The sequence below is a fragment of the Alternaria incomplexa genome (genome assembly GCF_024043165.1).
Source record: "Alternaria incomplexa strain BMP 0042 chromosome Unknown scaffold_1, whole genome shotgun sequence".
Lineage (NCBI taxonomy): Eukaryota > Fungi > Ascomycota > Dothideomycetes > Pleosporales > Pleosporaceae > Alternaria > Alternaria incomplexa.
This window is the reverse complement of record NW_026249850.1, coordinates 2,889,226-2,909,620: the sequence shown is the minus strand read 5'-3', so window position 1 is coordinate 2,909,620 and position 20,395 is coordinate 2,889,226. Positions and strand designations below refer to the sequence as shown.

The 20,395-nt window shown below is 53.8% G+C and overlaps 4 protein-coding genes across 4 annotated transcripts; 1 reads left to right on the top strand and 3 right to left on the bottom strand.

Annotated features, from left to right (window-relative positions):
- Positions 1–112: 112 nt before the first annotated feature.
- On the bottom strand, positions 113–3,628 carry J4E90_001041 (uncharacterized protein; the record flags this gene model as incomplete). The annotated part of the gene is made up of 1 exon (XM_051430632.1): positions 113–3,628. The coding sequence occupies one exon, from the start codon at positions 3,626–3,628 to the stop codon at positions 113–115; it is 3,516 nt and encodes a 1,171-aa protein (XP_051296119.1).
- Positions 3,629–6,216: 2,588 nt separating this feature from the next.
- On the bottom strand, positions 6,217–9,556 carry PIM1 (ATP-dependent Lon protease pim1; the record flags this gene model as incomplete). The annotated part of the gene is made up of 2 exons (XM_051430631.1): positions 6,217–6,414; positions 6,467–9,556. The coding sequence occupies 2 exons, from the start codon at positions 9,554–9,556 to the stop codon at positions 6,217–6,219; spliced, it is 3,288 nt and encodes a 1,095-aa protein (XP_051296118.1).
- A 1,356-nt stretch (positions 9,557–10,912) lies between these two features.
- J4E90_001039 (uncharacterized protein) lies at positions 10,913–12,953 on the top strand (the record flags this gene model as incomplete). The annotated part of the gene is made up of 6 exons (XM_051430630.1): positions 10,913–10,946; positions 10,999–11,104; positions 11,153–11,183; positions 11,366–11,587; positions 11,640–11,923; positions 11,969–12,953. The coding sequence occupies 6 exons, from the start codon at positions 10,913–10,915 to the stop codon at positions 12,951–12,953; spliced, it is 1,662 nt and encodes a 553-aa protein (XP_051296117.1).
- A 2,577-nt stretch (positions 12,954–15,530) lies between these two features.
- On the bottom strand, positions 15,531–17,342 carry J4E90_001038 (uncharacterized protein; the record flags this gene model as incomplete). The annotated part of the gene is made up of 1 exon (XM_051430629.1): positions 15,531–17,342. The coding sequence occupies one exon, from the start codon at positions 17,340–17,342 to the stop codon at positions 15,531–15,533; it is 1,812 nt and encodes a 603-aa protein (XP_051296116.1).
- Positions 17,343–20,395: the final 3,053 nt, after the last annotated feature.

Genomic DNA, 20,395 nt, shown 5'->3' with positions numbered 1-20,395 from the left:
ACACATGAGGATTAAAAATAATACTAAAGACTTTGGTATAAAGACAAGGCTTAAAGCGAATGCATGTTGGTGGAAAGGAATAGAAAGAAAAGGTTAACGAAGGGTCTCAATATCAAACTTTTGGTCCTTGCGAACCGTGACCTGTGGTCTTCTTCTGCTTCTGCTTCTGATGCTCGCGTGTGTAATCAATAGTTTGGTCAAAGAAAATGGAGTGAGTGAGGTAGTCGGAGAGATCGTTTGATGCTTGTTTGTCGTCATCGTCATCGTCGTCTTCGGCTGGTGATAGGTAATCGTCGTACGAGGGATCTTTGGCTCGCTTATTCGATAGCTTGTCCTTGGATGACGAACTGATGGTATGTGGTTTCTTGGAGGTGTGTTTGGTGTCGGTCGAAACAATGTCCATAGAGTCGACAGCTTTTGGTCCTGCGTACGGACTGCGTCTACTAGGCGCTCGAATGGTGGTGTTTGAGTTCTTCTCTTCCAGAGCTTTGTCTTGGACGTCTTCAACACTCAGCACGTTTGCCGGTCCAACGCTCGGTATTGGCGGAGGTGGCATCGATTTGCGCGCCTGCTTCTGCTTGTCCTCTTTGCGCGGGGATGCCGGGATGGTGAATATAGGAATAGGCTCCGGCTTGATCTGCAGCTCGGCTGCACGTACGCCCTCACCAAACTTGGGGGCTCCTTTCTCATCCCAGAGTCGCTCGTCGATCCTTGCCTCATCTTCGCTAGTGAAGTTCAGGTCCTTGATACTCTCGTCAAGACTGTGGCGTATCCGCTCGCTTTCAGACGATACCCGCTCGGGCTCTCCAAAGCCTGAATCTTGATGCATTGGCATACGGTACCCTTGCGCTATTGAGAAGCCCGTGCCAACTCTGCGAGAAGGTTCCGGACGATCGAAGACAGAGAAGCTGGTGCTGACGCGCGACGGAGGTGAAGTATTGGAGGCGGAAGAGTCCATGGCAACGTCGTATTCCAGGTTGGTGAGCACTCCAGAGGCGGGGATCTGGAATGTTCGACCTTCTTCGTAGCCCGGCGAGGCATCTGAATCTAAGTATCCTTGATCTGGCTGTGTCTGTGCCAGTTCATGTACGCGGGTGCTAAAGGAGGCCTTGTTACCAAACTCTCGATGATCCTGATCAGACGATCCTTGTGCGCTGCTTCGCATAGAGTGTGGCTGGAGTCCACCAACAAACGACACGCTCAACGGAGTGTCATCGGCTGGTCTGCCCCCAAGAAATGAACTCTCCATCTCGTTTGGTGGACTTGTGAGACATATGTCTTTCGGCTCTTGCGTGACAAAGTCATGGACATCAAGGTCGGCGCACCCTCGCTGAACAAGCTTGGTATCACCGTCAACGTAGATCTGCTCCCACCTCGTTTCTCTACTAGCTGGCAGGCTTGCAAGCTCATTCTCGAGCTCTGAGTCGTCGAGCGACATGACGGACCGGTGGCCAGGATAAGGCGAGTATTCGCTTCGTCTGTTTCTCTCGCTGATGCTCAAGGGACCAGGGGATCGTCCACGGTCGGAGCGGTTGTTGGGAATGATGTATGAGCCAGAGGATGCGGGGTATTCTGTGCGCGGTATGTTGATTTCTTCGAATGACGACTGCTGTCTGGAATGGCGGCGGTGTTTGGATATATCCTCGAGGTCGACTGCTGTCCTGGGGTCGATGTACTCCTTGTCGCTTCGATGTGTAGAAACACTGCTTCTTATGGCAGCCTTGGGCTTGAAGTCCCGGTCTAGTATATCGTCAGGGAATTTCTTGAGCAGGCTTGCCGCTGACGGTCTCCCTTGGGGTGAGTCACTGAGCAGGGCTCTGATAATATCGCGGAAGTACACCGGTACATCTGTGTTTGGTCGATCGAGGGTGCGAGTTAGTGGTCGCTGTTGGCGCTCCGGCTCGTCTTGCAATTCGGCTAGCGCCCACAGTACCATGCCCAGTTGAAAGAGATCAGACTTGACGCCGATGTATATTGTTACACGCTGTCCGCTTTCGACCAGCCTAGCCAGTTCAGGTGATTCCCAGCCGACAGGGCAACCGCGACGGTTGATATCGATGATCTTGGCGTTGTCGTCGTTGTCTATGACAATGTTTGAGAGGGTGAAGTCGCCTTGCACAAATCCAGCTTCATGAATCTCGGACAGACCCTCGACGATCTGTCGTGCCCACCGCTCGCGGCGTTCCCAGGTGAGTTGGCCCATGGGTTTGTATTGGCTTGTGGGCTTGAAGTCGTAGATGACGTCCACCAGCGCACCCAGCTCGGCATAGCTAATGAGTAGCCCTTTGATGAGCTCGTTCTGCTCATCGACTATGACGCCTTCAAATCTGATGACTGACTTGGATTCTTGCAGGCTGACAAGAGCGTTGATCTCATATAAAAACTCCTCGACCGCGTCTGGACCCGGGATCTCCTTCTTAATGTACGTATTGTTGTTGACGGAGACCTTGTATACGAAGCCTGAGATATGAGAGTCGAAAGAGATGGCGCTCTCTCGGAAGCGCTTGCAGTCGAGGTGTTCGATGGCTGACGTGGGCGGGTACGGGATAGCCTCGTTGATATCCTCGGTGACGTGTACATGGAGACGACCGTCGGCAGTTTCGAGCTTGAGGTTTGTAACGGTGTCGTAGAACTGGATATCGGGTAGGGAGTCGCGGATGGCTTCGTAAATGCGCTTGCTCTTGTCGCGTTGGTAGTGCATCGTCTTGAGATCCGCCTCGAGTGAGTCGGCCTCGAGATGCCGGTAGTCGCATGATACTGTAACTCGCCTCCATTTGGTGGGCTCCTCGGCAAAGGTGACGAAGAACTTCTCGCGGTCCGACAGGTCGCGGAAGTGCATGCTGAGGTTGAGGATCCACTTTGCTTCAAGCTCCTCCTGCAACCGTACATCGTCGATGTCTGAGCCTGAGTGATGCGAGCCGCGGTCTGAAAAGGCATCTGCTACTTCGACTGGCGGGAGTTGCGGGGGCCCCTCAATCGTAGACATTTCGCCGGCCGACATGTAGTCTTCGGTTTCTTCAATGCCATAGTCGACCTGGCGTGCGCCTGCTGGTATATTGGAGTCGGGACCGCCGCCAATGGTGCGCTCTATACTGGGAAATGACTCCATTTCTGGCAATGACGCCTTCTCCTTCTCGCTGTGACTCTCGTGCGGACTCAGCACGTCTGGAGCGGACATGGACGGCACAGACATGGGAGGGGGCGAGGGGTTTCGCTTCGAGGGCACGGAGCTCTTGCGGTCTTCCGAGACAGCTCTTCGATGTTCCGTCTCGGGCACCTCGAGCAGCTTGTCTCTCTTCTCGCTCTGCATTCGCTTGAAGGTCAGGGGCCTCGGCAGACCTGGGATCACTTTTCTGCTGCCTCTCCGCCCCAGCAGTCCGCCGCTCGAATGAGGCCTCGTGATCTCCTTGCTGTCCTTGTTCTCTTTGCTCTCCTTGGTCACGCTCTCGGACATCCTGGGCTTGGTGGGCGAGGGCGGCGGCGTGTGCTCGTCCTTCTTCAGCCAGGAGCCGATCTTCTGGAAGTTGAGGCGGTCCCACATGCTCCTATGCTCACCCACTTCGGTGCGCGCGCGCTGGCGGCTGCGACTCCTGCTCGAGTCGCCATTGTCGGCCGATAGCAGCGGCATCTCTTATCACCCTCTGCCAGCCTTCGGGCGTGACGTTGGCGGGCGGGCGCGCTGCGGGGAGGTTCCTGGTCGGGGTGGTTCGATACGGGTCGACTGGATTGGTGCTATCGATTTGGCGCCGACTGCATGCTGTGTCGCGGTCCTGTGTAACTGTGGCTGTCTGCGGCCATGGATCTACGTGATGCTCCGTGCCACGCCACCTGCTCGCTGCAGATTCGAGGGCTGCAGAATCTGCACGACAATCTCCGTGCCAATGACGAAAATACCGCGGTCGTCTATTGTTGACGCCCAAGCGACATGCGCCCAAATGAGCAAACGGGCCGCAGGGCAATGCACGCGGATGTCGCTGGTGAGGCTCGGCGGGGGTCTGGTCAGGAGCAGGGCGGCGACGAGGAGGCTGGCGGTGGTGTGCTAGAGGCGACGCGATGCAATGTGCGATGATGAGTCGTCCCAAGCAACATGGGATGAAGGCGACTGAGGCTGGGGGCGCGGAGCCAATGACAGCGCGCAGGCGGGTGAACGGTTGAACACCGCCTTAGCGTATCCCAGGCAAAGGCGCCAAATCACAATTCCAGAGGCGACTGTCGGCACCTCACACACGCCTAAGCCTTCGGTCCCAGGTGGAAGACAGCAGACGGGGAAGAATCAAATAATGCAAAGGAGAAGTAAATTTTTGCAGCGCCCCCCTATGGTAGCCATGTATCTGCTGTACAGCTGGCGGTCAAGCGCCAACACCACATTGGACAGAAAAGGCCCTCTGCCTGCAGCGGCCGCAGCACCAAAATCCCGAATCTGGTCCTCTGCCTGTCAAATCAGGCGCGACGCCGCCCTGGGTCCCGCCGTGACATAGCACCGATCCCCTACCCATTGGCCGCTGCGAGTCTGTGGCAGCCACTCTAGCAGACCTGCGGTGAGAGTCACACCCATCTCACCGTCGCAGCTGGCACGCTCAACCACCACCCGCTGCCTCTCCGATCCTTGGGAACCGCCATATTAAATTCCTGCTCCTGCTGTCTCTGCTTTTCCCTGCCTCAGCCGCCGCCCCTCATCAATTTTCACATCACCATATAGCCAAAACCCCTCATTTGGGCCTGCGTACATTAGTCGACGCGTAGACGAGGGCAGCTACTGCACCTCATGGTACTTGCGGGAAGGTACTCCGTCGTCGCAACAGTACACGAACTGCCCCACTCACCTGCTCGCACAAGGCACCGCTCCGGCAAGCTTCGAGTAAAGCTGCTGCTGCACCTCGGGGCTATCATGCTCGCTAATGTATCTCGATCCCTGACCTGGGTTGTACTTCCGGCTGTCTTCCCAACAACTTGAAGCTGTCCATCATGAGCATCAAGAATGAACAAAGGACCTATCCCTTGCACATCTTATCATTCCCAAGCCCTGATCTGTAGTCCCTCACCCACTTCACCGGACCGCGCCATGCTGCCGCACATCAGCCTCCAGGACACGCCCAAGGACAAGCAAAACCACCAAAACAAAAAGTGAAGCTTCCTCACCACCGAAACAGCAAAGTCTGACAGCAACCTCAACTTTTCCCAACCCCTGACTATGATTCGTTCCCTCCAGTTCGCAGTGTGCGTTGTCCACGCTCCTTACAATATATACCAGGCAACGCCCGTTGACACGTCAATGTGGTTCATGCACCAGACGAAGGAGTCGAGGGCTAACGCACACGGGCTGCGCGTAAGGCGCTGGAACATCACCACATGCATTCTTTCTTGCTAGCCACAAACGCCACGAACAGCGTTGGCATTTTCTCCTCTTCTGTTAGTCGTGTTTTAGCCCGCTGGGTTTTCCAGGTGGCTTCAGACATGTGGCAGTTGCGTCACAGACTACATAGTTCCTTCCATCGCCATGCTATGCAGGCGCAGAGTGAACCAGGCGTAACGCGGCACTTGCAAAATTCGGCCGTTGAAGCTGACGACGCACTATTGCTAATCGACTGCATAGTGTAGCCGTCACGAAAATGCCCGGCGCAAATATGCGCATGGCTTGCTGCGGCATCCCACGACCCCCCCTGTGACGCGTGGTGGGGTTCGTGCATGAGGGGTAAGGAAAAACCACGAGGGCTAAGGGAGGGGTTGGGAAGCTGCAGCTTGGGTACGTAGCTACCATGCTGTCAGAAAACGGCTGAAACTCTGATTGATGAGCATAAATGATGCTGCTTCCACAAGGTTTCTGTACATGGTGGGCTGAAGACATGCCTAGGTATAGCAGAGCTGTGGACGAAGACGGGAGTGGTAGCTAGGTACGGACCGCCCCGCTATCGGCAGCCTGTGAAAGCGGAAGAGGGCAGAAGGGATCATGCTGGATATGCTTCCTTCTTATCAACCCGCATATTGTGGTTGACGTGAGATCATCCATTTGCATCATCGGAACCTCGTTCACTCACGCGCATGCTACGCATTAAACCACACTATGAGAAGAGAGAATTGTTATCATTCATTACCAATGCAGTCGAATCGTTATGGCTCTATGGCCAATGCATATGCAAAAAACGCCCAAAATGCGCTGCGCTGCTGAGCACGCTATTCGCTTTATCGTACAAGTATTTCGTCCCAAGTGAGACTCGCTCAGTCGTCGTCCTCACCAGACTCCTCTTCCTCCTCTTCCTTCTTCTTTTGCTCGCGCTTCTTGCGGTCGCCCTTCTTTCCCTTGAGCTCCTTCTCCCACATCTTGTTCGCCACGTCCTTGTCGAGATCTGGGAAGACAATGTCGAAGACTTCCTTGTACCATTGGACGGGGCGGCCTTCTATGCCCTCTTTGATGTTCTGTCATGTGTTAGCAGGCATTCTCGCTTGCATTGAGAGTAGGGAAACATACCTCAGGCAACTCAAGCCAATCGCTCATGTTGTCGTGTGGGAAAATGACCGTCTTTGCGCCCGCTCTCCGTGCAGCAACAGTCTTCTCACGTAGTCCACCAATCCTTAGCACCTTGCCGGTAAGAGTCAACTCACCAGTCATGGCAACATCATCCCTGATCTTCCTGTCAAGTGCCAGACTGAGCATGCTGGTCGCCATGGTGATACCAGCGCTCGGTCCGTCCTTTGGTGTGCCACCCTCGGGGCAGTGAAGGTGTATCCTGGCGTGTTCGAAGAACTTGTTCCTGGGGAACTCGCGGGCCATGATGCTCTTGGCGAACGAGTAGGCTACACTGGTCGACTCCTTCATGACGTCCCGAAGCGATCCACTGCGCTCCAGACCGGGTGATGAGGATGCTGAGAGTGCGTTCTGCACTATCGATTCTATGTAGAGCGCTGAACCGCCCATCGACGTCCATGCCAGGCCCATGGCCACACCGGGTGGCGTAAAGTCGTACAGACGATCTGATGTGAAGATGGCGGGTCCGACGTAGTCCTTCAGGTTGTCCTTGGTGATGGAAACGTGCACGGAGTCTGGGATCTTGAGCGCGACGCGAGGCTTTTCGGTGGTCTGCTCCTCAATGTTTTCCGGTGTCTCCTTGAGATCGCTCTTGTCCTTGTCTGACTCCTTTTGCGCAGCCTTGCCCTCTTCAGTGAGCGCTGCAGCCTCGGGGAGCGCATCTTCGCCTACATCGGTAACGATCTTCAGCGCTGACTTGCGGTACACCTTCTCGATGTGCTTCTTCAGATTTCTAACACCAGACTCGCGACAGTACTTGTTGATGAGCTCAACAATCGCATCGCTCTCGAGAACGACATCGGCGTCCTTCAGCCCACTCATCTCCTTAGCTGCGGGAGACAGGTACTTCTCAGCAATGGCGATCTTCTCGTCTGAAACGTAGCCTGACAGCCGAATCACTTCCATACGGTCGAGCAATGGTTGTGGGATCGTCTCATCCATGTTTGCTGTGCACACGAATAGAACCTTTGAAAGATCGACAGGTACATCCAGATAGTGGTCCAAGAAGCTGTTGTTCTGCTCTGGGTCTAGCAGCTCGAGAAGTGCTGATGCTGGGTCGCCGTGGTTGCTGTTGCGTCCGATCTTGTCGACTTCGTCAATGAGAACAAGGGGGTTCTCTGTTTGACATTTCTTAAGCGCTTGGATGATGCGTCCTGGTAGCGCACCAACGTATGTCCTTCGATGACCCTTGATCTCTGCTACGTCGTACATACCACCGACACTGAAGCGGTAGTACTGACGGTTCAGAGCGCGAGCGATCGACTTTCCAATCGACGTCTTACCCACACCGGGTGGACCGACCAAACACAGAATCTTTCCTTCGACTGTGCCGCGCAACTTTCCGACAGCGATGAACTCCAAAATGCGATCCTTGACATCTTTCAGTCCGTGATGATCCTCGTCCAAAACCTCTCGCGCATGTTGGATACCGAAGTTTTCGGCGCTGCGCAGACCCCAGGGTAGCTGTGTGAGCCAGTCGAGGTAGTTACGAGTGACGTTGAACTCGGAACCGTTGGGCTCCAAACCCTGTAGCTTGCTCATCTCCTCTTCGAAGACCTTGCGCACGGCTTCGGGCATAGCCAGTTTGTTAGCCTTTTCGTTGAATTTTTCGATAAGCTTGTCCTTTCCGTCCGATTCGATACCGAGCTCGCGCTTGATACCCTTCATCTGCTCCATCAACATATACTCGCGGTGCTTCTTGGTGACTCTGGCATTAACATCGTCTGCAACCTTCTTTTGCAATTCTGCGCTAATAAGCTCTTTCTTGAGCACTTCCAAGGCCTTGCTGAGACGCTTCTCAATGTCCATCTCTTCAAGCGCATCCTGCAGTTCATGCGACTCAGCTTGTGCTACGGCGGCGGCGAAGTCAGCGAGTTTGACAGGGTCTTCCCCAACGTTCATGGTGGTATGAACAGAGAAGGTCGAGACGTGGTCACGGAACAGCGGATTAAGCAGTGCTACCCCCTTGAAGGTGTTGACAATCTCGTTGACCAGCACCTGGATTGTCTTGTTGCTCTTCAGATCGAATGGCTCTTCGACCATGTTCTCGACATCGGCAATGCTGACATTGCGACCCTTGAGGATGGTGGGTACGAGCGCTCCCTGGGCCGCCTTGGCCTCTTCGGTTGCCTCCTCAAAGCTAGCGACGACATCGCCCTTGGACTGTGTTGCGCCTGCCTCCGGCTCTGGGATATCCGCACTCTCGCTCAGTGTGCTTTCAGCCACAGATGACTCCTCCTTCGCTTGCGGTGGCGACTTGAGACCAGTCATCTTTATGCGACGGTGCGGGTAGAGGACACAGGTCATGGCAAAGTTGTCATCGGCACCCACGGGGAATGCGCTCGTGACCTGACAGAATGTGCCCACGTCGTACACCTCGCTGGGATCGTGGATGACGTCCTTGTCGGCACCATCGTCCTTGAACATGAAAGCACCGATGTAGGGTTGCCCTCGCTTGACCATGTCCGCAATCGCCTGTCCGACCTCTCTATCTCTAATTGTGATGGCCTTGTAGAATCCCGGGAACAGCGGACGCTTGACGAGCGGTATCGCCATGACTTGCGGGTAGACGTCGGGTATCGAGGGCTTGACGAGGGCTCTTTCGGCGCCCTTTCGCTTCTTGCCACCGCCGTCGCCGCCTGAACCGCTTCCTCCTGCTGCACTGCCTCGCCCAGAACTCGCCTTTGGCGGTATTGGCTCAGGCGCATCGCTCTTGCCCTCGAGCTCTTCTGCTCTTTTCTGCTCCTTTAGCTTCTTGGACTCTTCTGTTTCTTCCTCCTTGGCCTCCTCCAGCGGCTCTGGTGGCGCCTTTGTATCATCTTCCTTCCGTCTACCCAACGTTGTGGAGAAGCTGCGGTATGCGAAGAGCGCCGCGGGCGGCGAGGAACATCGGTGATGTTGCCGGGCAACCAGCGATGCCGTGCATTGTGCGGGGAGATGGCGCGACGAGGCTCTAGTGGTGATAGTTCTCGCATTCGATCGTGAAGCCTGACGAAGCGCCGCCCGCCACGGCAAGTTCTGTCCGTGGAACATGATGAAATGGCGTTATGTCGGCGAGGGTGGTGCTAATACTATACAAAGAATGAAAAGAGTGCACGTGGGGATACGTGGCACTCGTAGTATGACCAGGGAATCTAAGAAGAGGGTTGGGTGGGGTGCAATGAAGGTTGACAGGTTGTAGTGGCGGCGTGTGAATTGCTCAGCATCCTTCCGAATCTCGACATCATCACCGCCCAAGCTCCTCCGATAGCCCCGATGGCAAAACCTCGGCAACACGCGACACTGCCAATCCGCCTCCAACCACCGTCTTTCTTTCAATTACTGCTCGATTCCGGCACGCCAATCCGTTTCAATCCTTTGTTTCTTAAAATCCACTCCATACCGCATGCTTACAGTCATTTGCGATCCATCGTCAGGCTCCGACCTCGGCTGCTCTTCCAAGGTTCATGCTCGCCGTCTACGTTTCCAATCTTGTAGAACATCATCGAATCCGATCGAAAGCAGCGAAGACCGACCGCTCGATCTTGCTTATACATCACATGTGCCTAGTAATCTGGATGCGCGTTCTTGCCGCAATGAGGATAGACGCGTATCTGGTCATATCGACTCTTAACTCCGTTGTAGGGCGAAACCTCGTTCTAGGATGCGAATGCACATCGTGCTTCTTACAGTGTTCCTAGATATGCCCCGAATATATACCCCGAAAGCGAAGCTGCATAGAATCGTGCCCACAGCAAGCCTCAATGCGCGTGGGCGATGCTTCCTTAAGGGCGCTATGGACGTGGCTACACGCGTGGGTCATGGTTACCGGGCCACGTAGAGACCCCAGCCATCGCGAATCTCATCGCGCGATCACGTGAGGCCATTTTCGAGAGTTGGCCGTGTCGCAATCTGCAGCATACAAAGCGTTGTAGCTCACTAATTGAAAGAAGAATGATATACGTATACTTCAACTGGGAATATGCAACGTTCTTTGCAAAGCATAGATTTCTTGTAGGCGTCTGACGGGGCACCAACCCAGCTGATCCCGGTGCTGTCCCATGAAGCCACGACGGAGTGACGATATGGAGAAGATCCACCAGTTCCCTCTTGGCCTTTGCTCAAGTCACGTCAATTAGCGGGCGATCTTCCCACGCCAGTGGTAGGTTCCACGATATGGTCACGCTAACGTCATCGCGTTCCACACATTTCAACGGCATGATGTCCGCCCAGCGCCGAACGCTTGTCACAAGGCCAGCAAACGGCGGCTCAAGTACTATGAGATCACTCGGGATCTCATCATACCGCTATACTTTACCAATGCAACAGCCTTCAGTTTGCTCGACCTCCACAGCGTTTCTAACCTTCACTCAACTCACGATCGGCTAGTGTTTTGAAAGCGAAATCACCATGTCACATCATTCGTCGCTCAATGACAACACGGGTACGCCTTCAAAGTGAACCACCCCAATTGCATATTCACTAATCCATGATAGAAAGTGCATCTCTACCTCGACGCAAGAAGGAGGTGCAAACCCGCATGAAAGATGGCAAAGAGGTCGAACTCCACACTTGGGACGGTCCACAAGATCCTGACAACCCGTACGTACCTCGAAGTTCCACTTATATACATTTGCTGACGAAAGCCAGGTTCAATTGGTCAACTAAGTACAAGGGTAAAGTAGCTGCCACGAATAGCTTTGAGGATATCTTACTAACTTCTTACTAGTATATATCCCTCTTGCTACACTTTAGCTGCGCAGTAATTAAGGCTGTACTAAGATGTATTTCTCTTACTACGCTGTAGCTGCGTAGCTATTAGAGCTATTTGACATCTTACTTTTCGTGCTGACAACTGAATAGTGGTTCTTGACAATCACTGTTTGCTTCATCTCCATCTTAACAGGTCTTCCTGCTGGATCTTACGGCGCTGGGAACGAGTGGATGGCAACGCGGTTCAGTGTCCAAAACGAGCCATTTCCGAATCTCTACTGGGCTACGTGTTCGTGGAATATAGGTGCCGCTCTTTTCCCGCTACTATTCGTACCTTTGACCGAAAACACGGGTAGAATGCCTGGATATTTTGTACGTTTGTTGGGTGGCCGCATAACTCATCAAATCGCTAACCCCTACGCAGGTCGCCTACATCGTGTTCGAATTGTTCCTGTTCGGCTCAGCATTTGCCGATAACTTCGCAACCTTGGTCGTCACCCGTTTCTTCGGCGGTGGCGCATCTTCCGTTTCCATCAACATCGTGGGCGGCAGCATTAGCGATGTATGGAAAGGTGACAAAGCTCGGAGTCTACCAATGTCCATTTTCGGTTTCACGTCCGTAGCTGGTATTGCTCTTGGACCCTTCATGGGTAGCGCAATCGTACAGCTTGGCTATCCTTCCACTGGACTACAATCCCCTTGGCGATGGTAAGCATTTGCATCCCCTGATTGACCCAACTAACAAACATGCAGGATCTACTACATCCAAATCATCTACAACGCGGCCCTAATCCCAGTGTTCTACATAATCCTCAAGGAAACTCGTGGCGACGTCATCCTCAAAAAGCGCGCCCAGAAGCTTCGCAAAGAAACCGGTCGCGAAGTCTACGCAGAATCAGAGCTCGAGAAGCCCTCGATAGCTAGCTTGCTCAAGGTTTCATTCATGCGACCTACCAAAATGCTATTCACCGAGCCTGTCGTCACCTTCTTCACTCTTTGGATCAGTTTCGCCTGGGGTATCCTCTTCCTGTTCTTTTCCTCGGTCGTCCAGACCTTCAGCGCTAGTTACGGTTTTGGAACCTTTCAGACCGGTCTTGTTCAGCTGGCAATCACCGTTGGAGCGCTCATTGGTACGCTCATTAATCCCTTGCAGGATTGGATGTATCTTCGCACTGCTTCCAAGAACAAGGAACGCCCTGGCAAATCCATACCCGAAGGTCGCTTATACACCAGCATCCCTGGTTCCTTGCTCTTTACTGCGGGATTGTTCATGTATGGATGGACGTGTCGACCAGAGATTCATTGGATCGTGCCTGCGATAGGCATTTGCATCGTTGGTGTGGGCATCTACTCCATTTACATGGGTGTAGTCAACTACCTCACAGATGCTTACGAAAAATACGCTGCTTCTGCACTTTCAGCCGCATCGCTTGGTCGTAACACGTTCGGAGCCTTTCTACCTTTTGCTTCATATTCGCTCTTCCAGAACTTAGGGTTTGGTTGGGCTGGCAGTCTACTGGGCTTTGTGGGACTAGCGTTGAGTCTTGTGCCTGTGGTGCTACTCCTGAAAGGGCGTCAAATCCGGGCAAAGAGTCCATTTATGTCAGAAGCCACATTCGACGATGGAGATGACGATGAAGAAGTGGATGATGGCAAGAATGGTGCGAGTCATCGAGGTACATTTGGACCAGCGGGCGTCGCAGGTGGGCCACCTGGCGCAGTGGACGAGCACGTCTAGATGACACATGAGGTCATGCAATATGGGTGATATGTAGTAAAAAGGTCTCCATGAGTATTCTATAGATCATTAGTGTCACAGGTGTGCCGTCTGAACACCTTCCGCCTGAGATCTTTTTCTACAATGTGCAATCGGGCTATCGCCTCGCAGACCTCAACCGACAGAGTTAAGGGCTATATCGTACTATTATCTAACGCAAAGCTGAACGCGGAGACCATGTATTCACTAGCAGAGTGGATGGTACGAAAAAGGGTCCGGTCAAAGCGCGCTGTCGCAGGCAACTCAAGCGCTAGTCCTAGAGTAGGCTGTACTGTGCGTATAACGTCTACGGCGGGAGTATTAAAGGGATTTCTCCTGTTCTTCTATCACCACTTGTAAGCCCCGGGGTACTTTGTATACGTCGTCTTGTTCATTGGACGCGCTGTTGTAGCTCCCGCGCATCTCTACCGTTGGCGGCCAAAGCGACTGTTATTGTACTACTTCACGAAGCCATCCCCATCACCCCATTAATCTCGCCGGACTATCACACACCTATGACATGGCGCAACCACCACAAGGACTGCTAAGTCTTCCAAATGAGCTTCTCCGCGATGTCGTTGCGCCACTCGGTCCAGCCGACCTCCGCCACCTGCGTGAAGTCAACCACCGAGTCCTCGAATTTGTTCTCGACTATTCTCGACCATGTTTTACTGGACTCGCCGAGCTACCAAATGTGCTCATTTTGGAGGTTGTCGCGCATTTGGCCGACAGGGATCGAAGCCGACTTGCACGGACGAACTTTCGATTCTACTCTCTGATTATGGACGCTATCCTGGACCAGGAGGTGCGCGCACACGGCGCCAATGTGCTCGAATGTGCATGGAGGACCGGAAGCAAGGGCTTAATGAAACGCCTGTTACTAAAAGGTGCAGATGTAGAAACACGCTCTTGTCATCGGTATTTCTCTCATTACGGCTACATGGGCGGCTGTGGGACCTTGGACTGTACCTATGCTTCAACACTTCTGGCATTTGCTACATGGCGCGGCGACGTTAATATGGTCTGACTACTCCTAGACTTTGGAGCAAACGTACACGTAGTATCTGACTATATGTTCTGGGGTGTATCCGGATTCGACTCAGGGCCATTTACCCCATTATCTCTTGCAGCATACTTTGGTCATGAACGCATAGTTGAGTTGCTCATAGAAGCAGGAGCGAGTCCAATAGTCGAAGGGAAGTCTAAGATGATCTCTATGGCTATAGATAAATGACACGAGCACATCGTTTCATTGCTTTTACAAGCCCTAGACTCTGCAAAACAGCTTAGCGCGTCAGTCATAAGAGAGCTCATCCAAATGGCTTCCGGACAACACTTTCGATCCCTTTCCACAAACGTAATCACACAACACGAGCACGTCATCCTACGGCATCTACCCCCTGCATCGGTCCACAAAAGTCAAGTTCCAGAATATATCCTTGCAGAATTCATAAAGTACGCTGCAACTGGAAAGCTCGCTATGGTTGTCAGTCATCTTCTAGAAACCAGACGACGACTACAACTCCAGGAAACAAGCTACCTCGACGCAGCACTACAAAGCGTTATCTCGGTCGACGCCTGTAAAGAAAGCGTCCTTAAGAGGGAGCTGCATCAAGATGTCTTTCAAATTGTTCAAGCATTGCTAGCGCATGGTGCAGATCCCGATTCTGTCGCCCAAGGAAAGTCTGCTCGAGACATGGCGACAGTTCATCCGGACCCTAGAGTGAGGAACCGACTAGCGAGAACAGTACACCCAAGCCGGCCTACGAAAGAGCTACCTTCGCTGATCGGACGGTCACTAACCACTCCGTCGCAAGCTTCGTCAACATATCGTCGGCCACAACAGGATCGACCCTCAGCAAGCTTATGGGACTTTGTGGGGTCCCGCAAACAGCAAATTCCACGTGGAGGCCATCAGAGCGATGTAAATAGCATCCCAGAGAGCAAGGGCGTTGTTACAAGTGGTGATCAAACCCAGCATACGGGGATTTCAGCTCCAACAACTAGAGCTATCGTTTCTGAAGAGCAAGCAAACCTGCAGACAAGCGCAGCTTCGCCTCCACATTTGCATTCACAGCAAGCTAGCTCGGAATTGGACTCAACTGTCCCAACAAAGAGCGCATGGGCTAATACTTCCTCAAAGATTCGTGCTGCTCCTACTGTTGAGGAACAAGTCTCAATGGAAGGGCCCATCATTCGTCCCAAGCCAACGAGAAGGATGCTTAGTCCTCAGAGGTACAGGGTTGAGATACCCTTCGGATATCAAAGAAGCAAAGGCACGTCAGCAAGGAAGAAGTGAGAGAAAGAGTGCATAAGATGGGTCCTCAGCTGATCTCTGATTGGTCAGGGGTTTTGTCTGGGTTCATTCGAGGCTGGACAGGAGACGAAGCAACGGAGAAAGGAAAGCAATAGTAGACACGAGAACAAAGACAATGAAGCGGATGCTGTGAGCGATTCTTGTATCTATTCTAAACACTACATATTCAAACATGTTCTAATACCCGTGCATGTCCAGATGCACACCCATGGGTACAACCCGGGGGAGATCGTTCAGTCAACTCAGAACGCAACAGCCTTCATACCGCGCTTGACGGGCATGTTGGCGATCTCGTCGCGGCGACGAGATGAGGTGAGGAAACCAGCAGGATACTCGACAACGGCGTCGCCAGACTCTGCCGCTGGGGCTGGTGCTGCGGCGTCGTCGTTCTGCTCTTCAGCAGGGACGGGCTCAGCGTCGGCGGCCTCATCCTGCTTGTCTCCCTCGTCCTTCTTGTCGTCCTCTTGGGCGGCGTCTTCCTTGTCGTCGGCCTCAGCTCCGTCTTGCTGCTCGGCTTGACCCTCCTGTGCCTTCTTGTCCTCTTCCTCTTGCTTCTTCTTGTCCTCTTCGGCGGCTTTGGCGTCTTCTTTGGCTTGCTTCTTCTCTTCCTCGGCTGCCTTCTTGTCTGCTTCTTCCTGCTTCTTCCTCTCTTCCTCAGTAGCTTTAGCGTCAGCCTTCTCCTTAGCCTTAGCGTCTTCAGCCGCTTTCTTCTCTTCTTCGGCAGCCTTCTTCTCCTCTTCCTTGGCAGCCTTGTCGGCCTCTTCCTTAGCCTTCTTATCTGCCTCCTCTTGCGCCTTCTTCTCTTCCTCAGCGGCCTTCTTGTCGGCCTCCTCTTGTTGCTTTGCCATCTCCTCAGCGGCCTTCTTCTCTTCCTCAGCCTTCTTCTGCTCCTCTTCCATCTTCTTCTTCTGCTCCTCAGCTGCGCCCGGTGCCTCGGTGGCCGCAGGCTCAGCAGCAGTCTCAGTGGCGGAAACGGTCATGTTGGCAGACGCAGTGGCGTTTGCAGCCTCACCCATTACCAAAGAGAAACTCTCAGTGACCATGGGTGCGGGTGGTGCAGCGTGGGTCATGGACATGTTACCGGCGGCAGGGGCTTCAGGAACGACGGTGACGGCAGCGGGAGGAGGCATAGTGTGCTCTGGTGCGGCCTGAGTCTCCTGAGGCGGCATCTCAGCTGGTGGAGGCATCTCGGCAGCAGGTGGTGGTGGCATCATGGTATGCTCGGGTGCTGCTTGGGTCTCGTGTGCAGGCATCTCGGCTGGTGGAGGCATCTCAGCGGGCATCTCAGCAGGTGGCGGTGGCATCTCAGCAGGAGGCATCTCAGCCGGTGGTGCAGACATCTCCGCAGGTGGTGGTGGTGGCATCTCAGCCGCAGGAGGTGCCATGGGGTGTTCAGTGACCATAGGAGCTGGGGGCTGCTCGACCATAGCCGTGGTCATCGGTGCAACAGTCTCGTGAGTGATGGCCTCGGCTGTAGTTGTTGCTGCAACCTCCTCAGTGGTAGTGGCTGCGGCTGAGATACTGGCCATTTCCTGAGATACGTGCATGGCCTCCATAGCATCCGCAGAAGACTTGTGAGCGGCATCCTTGGCCTTCTCAGACGCGGCGTGCATGGACTCCATAGCATCTGCAGAGGCCTTGTGAGCGGCGTCCTTGGCCATCTCGGAGGCCACGTGCATGGCTTCCATAGCAGCGGCAGATTCTTGGTGAGCCTTCTCCTCTGCCTCCGCTTTCGCTTGGTGTTCAGCCTCCATCTTCGCCGCAGCCTCCTGATGAGCCTTCTCCTCTGCTTCAGCCTTGGCTTGATGTTCGGCCTCCATCTTCGCAGCAGCTTCCTGGTGCGCCTTGTCCTTGGCCTCCGCCTCTGCTACGTGCATGGACTCCATAGCGTCGGCGGCTGCCTTAGCAGGGTCAACTGCTGGAGCGGGCGCAGCCTCGCCCATGTGTTCGGTACGCGCCACAACCCTCGACGAGATGTCGACATTCCGGGGAAGAGGGCCAGCAGCGACAGCGGCCGCTGAAAGGAGGGTGAGAAGGGGGTATATCGTCTTCATTATGGGCGATTTGAGTGAATCTAAAAGGACAGGAATGAAACTTGAGTCTTCGTTATTACGACGGGAAAAGAGAGAATGAAGAGCTCAGCTCAATAAAATTAAACACTAGTGCACGGCACTTTGAAGAAAAGAAGGTAGGTGTTTGAAGACGACTTGATGTGAGAGTGGGCAGAACTTATGAGGCTCGGGGTTTCGCGATATATGTACCTTGCCCGGTTCCTTCGGCATGGAGGAGACTCAGGACCTACCCCTAGAAGCAAACAGATCATCTGGAGCAGTTCCACACTTGGTAGTGTTTGATGGATTCCCGGCATCGTTTTCGCCATGTCGAGGATGCCTTGAGGCGGTTAGGCGCCTAGGCAGGGTGACGACGACGCTGTTCCCCCACCCGTCTCGAACACTTACAGCTGCCTCTCCACTATGTAGACAGCATTGACAGTGCTTGGCATGGACGTTGCTGGGCCAGATCCATGTTCGCGATGAGGCGCACGCCGCGATCGACCAATCAGATGCGTACCTGACGAGGAAGAGGCAGAGAAGCCTGGATCCGCTCGCCAAAGTCTTGGCCTGACAGGAACCGTCAGAGAGTATGTAGCAAGTCAGGCTGCAGGAGTATTGCAGTGTTGAGGCTCGCTTCATCGGCGGGGACGCATGTATGCGTTTCGGGGTTGTGATGCGGACAAGGTTTCAGCAGCCCAAGACGGGCAAGTGTCCGGGTGTCATGGCAGCCACGAGCCTCAGGCGCAAGCCACAACGACGTTCGGAGACCGACATGATGTCAAAATCTTCAGGGAGCCGTTTGGATGTTGCACGTCCGAGCGTGCGTTTGCAGAATTTGCAGTCGGGGGTCTCTTGGTTTCATGACACTCTAGGTCTCGGGTGCGACGTCGTCCGAGGTCGAGAATGTTCACCAAGCAGTGATGGACGTTCTTTTTTCCCAATAAAGGATGGACTCGTATGATGGGGCTATAGCGACCAAGAGAATCGAAACGATGATGCAAGTATTGAGCAGTCTTGAGCATCTTCCCGCATGAGAAAAAACAAACATGTTGGCTGCTACAATAGCATATACTATGACTGAGTTAATCTCAAAGCCTACGTTAATGTTAGATGATTGTACTCTGCTGAACTCATCCCGGTGCTGGCTGCAAAGATCTGTTTGATTCCTGCTGGAAAAAGGCGGCCAAAACGTCTGGTTCCTAGCTGCCTGGCATCAGAGGAAAGATTCTGCGAGATGCAGATGGGTCAGATGCGGTGAACAAACGTCGACGTGTGTGTTTCTCGTATAACTTGGGTCTCGTACGAAAACGCCAGGGCTAAAACGTAGTTAGGGGCTTCGGGTAGGGAGGATTCACCGGTACTTTTAGACGATGCTTATTATGGGCACGCCTTACCGCCTTTGCTCGCCAAGCAAATCCGCTTCCATTGCGGCCCCGTCTTATAAGATCAAGCAATAGCTTGAAAGCCGGCCATCGTTGTCCGAATGTTCGCTCAAGTTTCCTCGCGCTCAGGGGCGGAGTACGGAGCAGCCGCACTGTAGATGGTTTTCCGGACGGAAGAGTATTCGGCCGCATCCGATTACTACCACATTAGCAACGGCCCTATCCTCATCAATCCGCTGCGCTGCCAAGCAGAAAGAGGCAGTGTTGAGGGCACCGAGTTCAGTAGCGACGACGGCATTGTAGGAATCGCATTGTCATAAGATGCGGTTACGGCCAACCAGACAGGGTGGCATTTAGGCGAGCAGTCACTTGGATGCTTCCTTCCCTCTACGGGCCAACTGCGCCCCGACGAAATGAGCAATTGACGTCACAATGCTTTGTGCTTACTCCCGGGGCTTGGCCTACTTCGTTGATGCTGCCGCGGTGTTGCTGTGCAGTGGCGCCAGCACTACTTTGTGGTGGTCGCGTGCTCAACGAGGATGGGCACGCGACACAGTTGCCAGATGGGAACGGTGAATACGAGTCGAATAACGATGAGATGGGAGGAAGCCTGTGCCTTTAGCGGGTTGCGCGCCGCTGCGCATGTCCCAAGCCACTAAAGTTGAAAAAGTGGGACTTTGATACGCTGTACGCACGCTTTGATCAAGACGTCTGACCTCCTTTGCCGGCAACCCGGGGGCTTCGCGAACTTGTAGCAAGCACCATCATAGGCCCGCTAAGCATCGAGTGAAGCAGGCGGACTCCTCTCCTCTCCACCTAAGCTGAACCCTTCCCCTCTTTTGTTTCCCTTCACTCCTTTACCTGCCCAAGTGTGTTGTCAACATACTTTGTGTCCGACGACAACCCTCCGCGCGTACCCGGGGATAAAATAGAGCCGACGATTGCAACCACTGCCGGGCCACCTTGAGCAGCATTATCTACGAGCATCCCGAGCCGGCGCACGCGACACATCATGGCGAACACGACGTTAGCAGACAATGGCCAATGGAACAGCAAACCAGCGTGGAAGCTGCCGGGATGGTGCGAACCTGTTGTACGTAGCCAAAACCACTCCACAGTATTCGTATACACACAGCAGCATGCTGACATCGTCACGCGCAGATGGTTGCCAGCATCCTTTTCTTCGCCATGTTCATAACACGAAAGCGCGACTTTAAAATCTTCGGCCGGTCATCACAGCGCACCGGCTTTCTCGACAACACCCCGAACGAGTCTACCGACCGCCTCCTCCAGTCCGACAGCGACAGCGAATTCGACGAGATCAGCGCGGTTAAGAACCCCAACGCACCCAAAGTTCGAAGCATCTTCTGCTGGAGGATCACAACACCCAACACATCGCGTTTCCGCCATCATGTACACAGTCGCATACTGCAGCGCTTCCCTTTCTTGATTGAGATGTTTTATTGGGTTATCAACTATGCCTTCTACCGCATGACTGGCGTTGTATCGGCCAAGCTCTTCGCTGGGCGCGGAATATGGGACGTATCTCAGGAACATGGAATTGCAGTACTGGAAGCGGAGGAGTTTGGCCTCCTGAGGTTCCTGTTCCCGGTCCGAGAGAGGGACGTGCAACAGTGGTTCATGCATGGACATCAAGATGCGCTTACGGTG